General features: G+C 44.1%; 1 protein-coding gene across 24 annotated transcripts in view; it reads right to left on the minus strand.

Annotated features, from left to right (window-relative positions):
• Positions 1-2,448: 2,448 nt before the first annotated feature.
• Positions 2,449-10,974, minus strand: part of MAST2 (microtubule associated serine/threonine kinase 2) — a 193,162-nt gene continuing 184,636 nt past the window's right edge. For all 24 annotated transcript variants that reach the window (XM_035894198.1, XM_035894199.1, XM_035894212.1 and 21 more), the window contains 5 exons: positions 9,767-9,993; positions 8,138-8,260; positions 6,975-7,111; positions 6,562-6,749; positions 2,449-5,833 (listed from right to left, as the gene is read on the minus strand). In XM_035894198.1, coding sequence (XP_035750091.1) covers positions 3,756-5,833; positions 6,562-6,749; positions 6,975-7,111; positions 8,138-8,260; positions 9,767-9,993 — 2,753 coding nt within the window. In that variant the 3' untranslated portion in view covers positions 2,449-3,755. The remainder of the gene's footprint in view (positions 5,834-6,561; positions 6,750-6,974; positions 7,112-8,137; positions 8,261-9,766; positions 9,994-10,974) is intronic.

A 10,974-nucleotide genomic window follows, 5' to 3' on the forward strand; every position in this document is an offset into this window, starting at 1 on the left:
ACTTTTTCCCCCCCCCCTAAAAAAAAAAAAAAAAAAAAAAAAAATTAAAATACTCCAAATCACACCTTAATGCAAGTGTGGCAACCAGAACCACCGGTCACTCCCACCCCTTCCCCGGCAAGCGCTCTTTAGTATATTAGCAGCCAAAGGCCTCTGACGTTCGGACCCAGGAGTGGCCGTTACAATGCTAAAGTCTAATATTTACAATAAATATTATCCATTTCTCGTTGTTTGCAACAGTAAGAGACAAAGGGAAAAAATAACACTGAAATGAGGCACAGGGCAGGAACGCGCCGGCTGGGTGCAGGAGCAGAGAGGAGCAGAGGGAGGAACCAGCTTTGATGCTGTCGTCCCGACACGGATGAGGAGCCGGAGACACATCCAAGCTGACAGAAGGGAACGGGGAAGCGAAGCAGGACAGCAGCGTATTGGGATGGTCGTACGCACAGCTCATTCACCAAACACACACGCACGCAGCTTCCACCTCCCGCCTGTCTGACTCGGGGTTATCCACGGGGGCCAAGTTCTCGGCTTGCTGAAGGCTTTGCTCGGGCACTGTGGATCCGATCCTGCGCTGGGGAACGCACTCTTGCTCTTCACACACAGCTTTTCCAACATCTCGTTCCTCCCCGATGAGTTTTGCAAGCTTATTTGAGAAGGTATTTAAGCCATTCTTAGCAGAGCAAGGAATGTCTTGGTGTATCTACCTGGTTTATTATCAAAATTTTATATAAAAAAAAAAAAAGGCTTTTTGCCCAAACCTTTTGCTAAGGTGCACCATATAAATTTGACAGAAGATGGAACAGGGATGATGGGGCACCTGGCACACCGAGGGAAATCACAGGACTGACCAGGAGCAGGGAATACAGGGATGCTTTCCTGGTGACGCTGTTTGGCTTTGGCTTCCAAAAAAACCAGGGGTTTTTAGATTGCACTGATCACTCTCTGTACTGTAGCTAGAAAAGAGGTGACAAAACACGTACCTCACCTCTTCTTTGGCCAGTTCAGGCACAAGCAGCAAAAGCTGTGACATCGCAAGTTTTTTCACTCCTCTCTGTAGGCGTATGGAAGGATAACCCTGCAACTCGGCGCTGGAACCGCCGGCTGCGAAGGGAGGGAGTCAGCGGCTGATACAGCTGGTACCCGCAGGGGGTCCCACCCCAACCTGCGTGGGGTGAGCCAGGTCACCCGGCCCTCTCTCTTAAGGGCAGTGGGTGGTTTTCCCCCTTTTTTTTAAAAAAAAAAAAAACCTTCATGGACACCCAGGAGCACACTCACAGGAGGAGCTGCGTCACCGCAAGAAGGAAACGGGGACCTGCCACCTGGGGAATGGCCAGGTCGGAGCTCGTCCTCACACCACTCTGGGCTCACTACTTAATCGATGCAGAGGCTTCCATCTCGCCAAGGTTAGGCGCTCTCAGGAGATAAGCTTGAGGCTTGTCTTTGTAATTACCACAGACTCAGGATGCTGAATCAATTTTTCACTATTCCTGTCCGTTTTATCGTACGCTGTACTGCCAGTCGGACCTTGTTTCTCAGCAATTTTTTAGCAGATCAACCCATTGGGGAGAAAACCGGCCAGATAAGTACCAGATCCTGCCAAGTCTGCTCCTTACTTGCTATCGCTCCAAGTCAGCACAGAATGATGCTCATCAACAAGAGTGCTTTGAGAGGCTGGAGATACCCAGGACCCTGACAAGGCAGTGGAAATATTGCGGTTCGTAATTGCAAACCAAGTGTATACGAGCAGCCTATGCATTCCAGGGAAAAAGAGCAAAGAGACAGCACAGCAGGCTCTGCTCTCAATACTGTCACAGCAGGATTTATTAACATGTTATCTGGGAGCGTTGAGGCTTTGGTTAGTGTATTAACAACACCATACATGTTCACACAGACGCACAGAGCAAACATTCATTTAAACATGTCAAAAAAAAAAAAAAAAAAGAAAAAAGAAAAGAAGTTCAAACCAAACCAAAACTTGGTCCAGAAATTAAATCCAAGCAGCCAAAAATAAAGTATATAATGGGGGGAAACAATGGTTATACAGAAAGAAGCAGGGTGAGCTTCCAAAGATCTTTGTGATTTGTGGATTGAGCTGAAATCAAGTTGAAAGAGAAAATATACTCCTATATAAAAACATATTTGCATTTAGGGGAAGCGACTCAAAACTTCAAGTTCAAGAAAAGCCAAGACAACGAAGGTGGTGGCAGCGTAATGATGTCAGACCAAGAGAGGCAGGTTTTAGCTCGAAATACTGTTGCACAGTCATGTCTGCTTCTAACAGAGTAAGCCAGTGAGCAGGATACTAGACCTTGCGGGCGATCCGCAGGGAGATACACTAAGACGAGACTAGAATAAAAGCTGAGCACAATCTGGGACAAATGACGGGAGTGTTCATCGAGAGGAACCTTTAATTGGATGAAGAAATGGCTTACAGTGCTACAGGTATCACCACTCGACATGTTTATTGGTGTATTATTATTGATCTAATCCTCAGCAAAGAGCACTGTTGTCCAGAGTCGGTCACACCTAAAGAAAAGCAATGTCTAAACCTAAGAGCAAAGAGCAATTTTTTTTTTAATGGAAAGTGACCTCAGCAGTGGAAATGGTCTAGCTATCAAAGCTGAAATCTTAAAATATCACATGTATTTTGAAGTCTGCTTGCAGCTTGTCCACAGAACTCAAGGAGTCAGAACTCTTCAGAGGTTTTTTTGTTTGTTTTTAAAATGGGCAGATGCAGAAAACTCAGCAAGTTTCCCAAGCCCCAATTCAGAAATGTTAAGGAACACCTTAAAATCCCTACCTGTTTATAGACTCACCAAGAGAAGGAAAAGTCTCCAAAGGTCATGTATCATTGAGACAGCTTTGCCCGAGACATACTGGAGAACATGCGACTACAAATTTCTCTACTTTAAAACCAATCTACAAGGCACCCCTTTCCTGGGGTCATTTATTCTGAGGCAGGGCAAGTTATGAATTGAAGCCAGAGAAAGGAAGATAAAACATCACTGTTAAAAACAGAGGGGAAAGTTGCCATGTGTCCCATAAAAGATAAGTAAAAACAATCCCAAAAAAACCCAGCTTACGGATTGGGGTTTTCTCTTTCTGATAATTCCATTGAAAAATGCTTTTACTTGGTTTAAAGGGAAGACAGGGATCTCTCTCTGTCCGGCCCCTCCAGCCCCTGTGTCCTGGACTGTAAATGCGCACGGTGACAGAGAGGTCTGCCTTGCCCCGAAGAGGTTTTGTAGCTCCAGAATAACTTGCGGACAAGAGAGTGGTTTCTTCTCCTCGTCAAAGGACAGCAGAGAGTAAATTCAAAGAACGAACTTGAAATTTGTGAATTTCAGTGGCATTTCAAAGAGAAGGTTGAAAAGCAGAAATTTAAAAGTAAGCTGCCTTTTTTGTACTCGGAATTTTTGGGATCTCAAATAAATGTGGGATTAGAGGAAGGAGCACAACAGGCCGTAAACTCAGGCAAAATAAAAGGTCTGGAAGGGAAAAAAATTAACAAACTGTTTCTTAAGTCCTGCTTTAAAGATACCCTGTTCTAAAGAGACCTCAAACGGCAAGCATCACTGTGTACAAAAATAGAATAGCAAGGATGAAAAAACACAAAAAACAGTATGAAAAAAACCCTCCCAAAAATAGATGTACACAAGTTCTATTTTATATTAGTGTATATTACAAAATTCAAACATGCAGTCTCTATTTTGAATGTAGAATGCTCCAGTCCACACGTACCAGGGATGCTGCTATGTTTTCTTTACAGCACCATCATGTGACAGGGGAAAGTCTTGTATTTTGAACTGATTTCCAACCTCTTTGCTTTTTGCTTGCACGAGGGTCCCTTCTTTACAGGGCCTCGTGCTGCCATCTGGCAGAGGAGAGGCTCTCAGAGCTGCTTGTCCAAGAGTGTGAGACAGCTCTTTCGATGGAGCGATTTTGCAGCTACCTCCCAATACTTCAGGTGCTTTAGCGCTGCAAAAAGTTGCCTCTTTTTTGGCCGCCATGGGGCACGTTGCCTCCCAGAGCTTTGCTGAGTGTAAAGACTCTGCGCAGCACCCGCTCCTTGTGGTCAGACCCTCTGTGCCTGATAGTTTGGCTTTCTCTTGACACGCTCCTGCTTGTGAAGTTTCCTGCCTTTTTTGTTTCGGATCTCTCTCGTCTTTACAGGAGGCACCCAAATGGGGGAAATCCTTTCTCTTTTCCACTTCTCCGGAACCAGACACACTGAGCTTCAATGGACCTAACACACTCTGAGCTAGCGGCACCAACGGAGACACGGAGAGAGCTCTTTCGATAGCACCGGGGACGAGGAGCGTGGAGGATACAGGACCTGCTGGGCTCGTTTTGCTGGCGGGTGAAGCGCTCTCTGCCTGGGACGAGCTGGGCTGTTTTTCAGTACCAGGACTTTTTTGGGACATTTCGCTCACGCTTCCAGGAGACAGAAATGAGGCGCTGTGCTGTTCTGCGGGCTGAAGTGTCTCCTTGCGATCCTTCTCACTGTGATCCACAGGGCTTACCGAAACAGGAGTGCTCGTGCTTGCCGTGCACCATGAAGAAAGTGCCAGCAGAGGTTTGGAATCCTGTTTTTTCTGACCGCTTTCTGTTAGCAGAGGGTCTTTCAGGTCAAGCTTACCACGTGTGGCCCCTGAAGAGTCCCCTTCTTCAAGTTCCAGGAGTTTGATAGACGGGCACTGCATATGTTCTGTATGATCTGTTGGTTTTTGAGTACTTGTAGTTCTCCCTAGGTCTTTGACTGCCTCAGAAGACTTGTCTTTTGGACCAAAACACTCAAAAGTTTTGTTTTCTGGCAATTTATGTTCCTTTGCAGTTGTTTCTGGTCTTAGGAATGTTTTTTCCAAATTAGGTAATTTTTCTGGAGAAGTTCTTGGGAGGACCTCTGATGGGGAAGGGTGCACACCGATTTGCAGTGGCTCTGAAACAGGCTTGGCTTGTTGATTATTTCCCTTCTGCAAATCTTCTGTACCTTTTGGATCTTCAGGTAAAAAGGCATCATCTTCAATACTATCCTTGCTTTCCAATTTAGATGAAAACTTATTATCCTCATTAAAAGAATCTGAGCCTTGGTCTCCACTGTCAGGGGGCTTGTCCAGTCTTCTCCCATCCTGACTATCTTCTGAACCATCATCTGTTTCATCTTCGGAAGAATCTACTTCTCTGATGGCCTCTTGCTTTTGCAGAGACTCCCTCCTCTCCACTCTGTCCTGTCGAATAGCACCCAACTTCCGTGAACCCGGCTTCTGCAACATCCCTTTTTCCGCTAGCCCGAGTTTGCCACCTGTGGTTTCATTCACAGATTCTTGTAAGCTCTGGAGACTAGGATCCCTCTGCAGCATCTCCTTCTTAAATTCAGAGTGAGAGATATCCAAGCTATGCTTACGTGAGGAAGCCAGCTTCTTCTCGGAAGAGGACAGCGAGGCAGCCAGTTTCTCGGCCGACTGCACTCTCTTTAGCAAAGGAGACCTAGGGGGCTCAGCACTTTTGGGGCGAGAAATTTGTCTCACCAGCGGTGGAGAGGAGTGTAGTTTTACTGGAAAAGACTGAATAATACTGGAGCTGCCAACTGAGTGTCCTGGTAGAGGAGACGGGGAGCGCTGCGGTGATGTGGACTGTGGGGTTGGTGACGGAGTGTGAGCTAGTGGTGACAGAGGGATGTTTCCCGCAGATTTACGCCTTGGAGATCTGTACTGCCTTTGAAGCTTTGGTGCTAGTCCATGCAGAGAGCTGGGTCGGATGTGTCCAGAGCTGGCTGGAGAATTGGGAACACTGGAACTGGGAGAGCTGCTCTGGGAAGAATTGCCACCAACTTAAAAGAGGAGAAAAAAAAAAAACAAAAACCAAAAAGACTAAGAATATTAATATCTCTTTGGCCATGAAAACAAGTTATTGAAAATAAGACATGCAAAGTCAAGACAAAGTGCCACGTTACCACAAAGCACTGCAGTAATATTACAAGGTAATATTGCATGGCTTCTGATGGAAAATTCCCATCATTATCACAGAACACCAGAATATAGTAAGAAACACTCTGCTATCAGAATGCTTTTTCTGAAAAAAAAAACCCAAACCCAACCCTGCAAGCAGATAAACCATGTGTTTCACTGCTATTCTCAAGATACAAATCTCTTTATTCCACCAGCTGATTCAATTTTCAAATACGACTTTGCCACACTGTTTTGATTCCTTTTCTCTGAACTAATATAGAAAATGTGTCAAACTGCTACAAAAACATTGCAACTTACAATACACATCTGCATCAAAGTGAAAGGACGCTGTGGTACAGCAAATGCACTCTTAAAAGGATGTATGGATTTTCATTTTTAAATGAATCAATGAATGAGAGTACATCCATCCTTCAGGTAATTGACATCACAGCTGTCATTTTACTTCACAAACAGACCTACTACCTGCTGCTGTGTATTTTACTTCAAAAATTAATCAATAAGCAAAAAATCTTCTCAAGTTTTTTTCTGTTTGTGTGGATTTGGACACACACACACACACACACACACACGTTTTGTTTCTTTTTTTTACCTGAGTGCACGGACTCGGGAGTGGATCTGTAACTCTGTGTTGGTGACCGAGGAGACAGGTTGTGAGTTGGAGAGCCAGGCACACTTTCTCCAGAAGACAGAGAGCGGTTTAGTGAAGATAAACTCCGGCTGGTGTGAAGCAGCGATGCTTGTTTAGTGATCTTCCTCAACAAAGAACTCTTCTTCTTACTGTGGAAGAGCATTCAAAAGTTGTTGACAAGCCCAAATTATTTATTTACAAATATTGGCATATTTCAATCAATTTTACAGCACAGTTAAAAAGACAACAAAAAAGAAAAGAAGAACTAAAGAACATACCTGCCGATAGACGTTATCTGCAAATTGATTTGACAAGATATCTCTTACATTATCTTGGTTACCATTTAATTTTCACAGAGAAATGTCAAAACGAACCTGTCCTGACCATCCTTAGTTTTGCTCTTCTTGTTCCTACGAGCCATCTTGGATTTGTAGCTGGCTTTTCGAGCTGGACCAACTTTGATGGACGTGTTCTCAAATGGCGTGGTGGAGATGGACACTTTATTTCCACTCTGTCAGAAACAAGACACAGAGATGTTGCTTAAAACGTGGCTATTGGAAGCAGATCTGCAGGCTAAGCAGGTAAGCTGTGAGTTTGTCGCTGCCTGCCATTTTGTAATCCTTTGTCAAACTCCATTTCCCCCTTTGCATTTCCACCTATCATTTATTAAGGAATTGCTGAGAGAGAGCCCTCTTCAGCCAGGCTTTCACAAATGATTAGCTCAGACCCTAGCTGGTAGGTAAAGCTTCCCAGAGCAGATAGAACACAGCACCTGACCTCTCCCATTGAGATCCCAAATGCCTCAATTTAATATTTGTAATACTTAGAAACTTGAACAAAGCGATATTCTGTCACCAGTCCCATTCCCAGTGCTCTGACTGATGGCAGATGCGAGCGTATCAGGCATCTATCATGATGAATCTGCAACACAGAGCATGCCTTGTCTCACTCATCTTAAAAAACAGTAACAATCCTGATTGCTCCTCTCTTTGCAATCCCAAAGACTTCTGTCTCTTGGAACAGTCCAAAACTTTGGGTTTTATTTCAGTAAGTGGATTCAGCTCAGAGGAGGTATCAAAACGCAAGTCATTTAACTGGATAATTTTAAGACCAACCATTACAAAGCTGCTTCTAAATACCACTAGGAATAATCCTTGAGAAAGCAGTATTAAGAGCTAATAACATTAGCACAGCCTAAAGGCAAAAAATAAAAGTAATTTGGAAAATTTTTAAGGTATTTTTTTCTTAAAGTGATGTTTGAGGAAAGGTGTACTTAAATCTTACTAACCTCTGACTCTACTGCTGATAAAAATGTAACCGATGGGTCCTTATTTCTCACACAAAATATCTGAGGTCAGCTTAAATTACAGACAGAAATTTTTGAGATTAGGGATCGAGCTGCAGCAACGAGTTTTTGCAAAAGAATGGCCAGGTGCTGTGTACATACTTGTATTTCAAACAACGCCAGTTAGATACCTAAGGCATTTTAAACAAGCTGGCTCGTATTTTCCAAAATGTAACAGTGTTGAGTCCCTACCTTCAGAATCAGCTCCACCACTTCTGTGTGCACCAGCCCATGGACTGGCTCCCCGTTGACATGGGTTATCAGATCCCCTTCACGCAGACCTGCTTCGTTCGCTGGACCACCTTCTTCCACGTGCTGGCAACGAGAAGGGGATGACTGATTTGAGAAGAGGAACGTACAAGATCACTGGCCAGATCAGCCTCAAAGCCCATCCACCTCATCTCTTGCTGCAGCCAGCATCAGCTGCTTCAAAGAAGAGCGAAAGAAACCACTGACTGCAACGGCCAAGCACAAAAATCTGCGCTCTTCCACTCCTCCCCCAGCATCCTGCCGGTCTTCTGCTGATCCAAGGCAGCCAGCCAGGATGGTTAAGCTGATCAAGAGACCAGCTCCTCCCAAAGCAAAAGCCTTAACACACTTCCAAAAATTTTCCGCACTCGGGAATGTTAACTAGATACTCTTGATTTCCAGACAAGCATTCAATCTTTTTCAATTTCTTTGCCATTCCAAATCCAGCATCCTTCCATGTACATGCTGGAACCCAAGGCAGCCAACAGACTTTTAAATAAGACTCTGTGCCGTGTGTTTAGGGTGCCTATAATGCATCTCATCCCAAACAGAGTTTCTTTTTCCTTTATTAACCTTTATTAACATCAGATCTTTCCCCCTCTGAACACACTGCCTTTCCCCATCGCTGTCAGAAAGATAAGCCTCCTTTAGAGTGAGGAGACAGACATGCTTGAGAAGACTGCAGCTCTCCTTCTAGCCAGAAAAGCTTACAAATTGGTATCTTGGTAAACTCAGCATTTTTCAAGGAAAGCAGAGAGGAGCAAGGGAAAAATGCGGTTTCAGACTATTTTTCTAGGTAAGAATGAGTGTTAATGACCAAAGCATATGAAGTCCAAATCGCCTAATGAACACAGAGATACAAGGAAAAGGATGAACCACCTTTACCCTGACTCCATTCTCCCTAACTACACAACTCAAACAACGCTGCTTCGGGGAATGGATCATTCCTAGAAGTCATATACGTTAACAAAAAAGGAACACGGAGATCAAGTACCAGAAGTAATGGGAAGGAAGAGATACAGACATAGAAACCAGACCTCTTAGCATAGCACACAACGAAGCCAAGAGCTAAATCCCTAGCCAGTCAGCGTAGCGGCAGCGATGCTTTAAGGCTTGTAATCAGTTCCAAGCAACTGCTTGGAAAACCCCAGCAGACTGAACTGATCAGAAGCAGGCTACAATCGCTAACACAGGTCTCAATAAATTAGCTATGACTGGCCCTCATGCAACAGCCCCAATAACAAGAAAGAGGGTATGTGTACACAGAAACATGCTTTAAAGTATGTGCTACAGGTGAAAGAAGGTGGATTCATGTAACCAGGGAAGAAGGAAAGAAAGGTTGCTGTGGTTCTGTGATGGGCTTGAAGACTGCTACAAGTAAAACCCAAAGTGCTGTTATTTATCTATTTATTTTTAAAGGGTTTTCCCCCACCCCAAAAAGATAACTTTGGGTCCGAATAAGGAGAGAGAAAACAGGGTAGCAAAATACCACTTACAAAGCGAAATCCCACAACCCTGGCTAAATGCATTTCTGGCCCCAAGGGTACTCTTTTTAGAAAAGCAGAGACATACCCAGACCATGTGATGCACAGTGTAGATATCACTGTCACCCATATAGACGCGAATGGCACGGAGAGTGAAACCGTATTTCTTTCCAGCCCGATGGATGATGATTGGTGGTTTCAGGTTTGCGATAGCAGGAGAAAAGTCGCGGCTGGGTGAGGAGTCCCTCGAAGATGGGTTGGAGGATAGAGAATGAGGTGACATTGGACTGGCCAATGGAGAACACGTGTGGTGATCTACAGTGATGACACAAAGGTGGGCAAAAATTAGGAAACCAGGCCTCCGAAAGAGAGAAAATTCTTGTTAGAGAACAGCTAGGAAACCATCTCTCCCAACACTCTTAAAGCTGGTGGTCTTCACCACCAGAGCTGGGTTTGCCTGCAGCTTCGACTGATTCTTACTTCGAAACACAAAAATCAGCAGCGTTTCCAAAAAACACATTTGGAGATGTGTATTTAATACAATATCACTGCTCGCCCAGGATTATGGTTGGGTCACAGTGTTTACTACTTCTCTTTCAAGGATTTACAACCCATCATAAGCATTTGCTCCAGGCACAATCCTGGAACACCGTGTTTCCAGGTTACGATATATTATGCTCCTCCAAAAGATCAGATAGTCTCTAGAACTTGGTGCAAGTTACATGCTGGTGCTGAGGTAAGTCAAAATCAGTTAGCATTAACACAAAAAAATCAGTAGGCAATCAGACAACAACTACATCTAGGTAGTTTCGGTAGTGTTTTAAATTCACAGGGGCAAAAATATTTAACCCTAAAAAATTAGCTACTGAAAAACAACATCACAAGTGTATTTTGGAGTGCATTTCCCAAACAAACAGATGAGGGCTGGGCTATGGCCTAAACTATCCGACTCTGCTTGCTAGTGGAACAATATCCACTTTTAAAAATACAAAGCAAATACAGAACTCTCATCTTAAAGTGAAGCTGGTCAACAACAGTAAGATAAACCCAAAGAGCAGGAATATTAAATGCAGCTGTAAAAAGTAATCCCTAATCCATTAAGAAATACCTGCTGAATCGCCCAGCACATATTTACCTGGCAGATGAGAGCAGCTCTGGAGGAACTTTGCTGGGTGATTAAATACACATTTTACAGATTTTCTAGAGGGAGTTTGTAGTTTGAAAAGCAACCAACGCCCAAACCACAAGAAGTGCAACGCGCACCACCACGGCAGTGCCAAGGGGCAGTTGCATTCC

Source organism: Egretta garzetta, unplaced genomic scaffold, assembly GCF_000687185.1.
Source record: "Egretta garzetta isolate BGI_Z169 unplaced genomic scaffold, ASM68718v1 scaffold145, whole genome shotgun sequence".
NCBI lineage: Eukaryota > Metazoa > Chordata > Aves > Pelecaniformes > Ardeidae > Egretta > Egretta garzetta.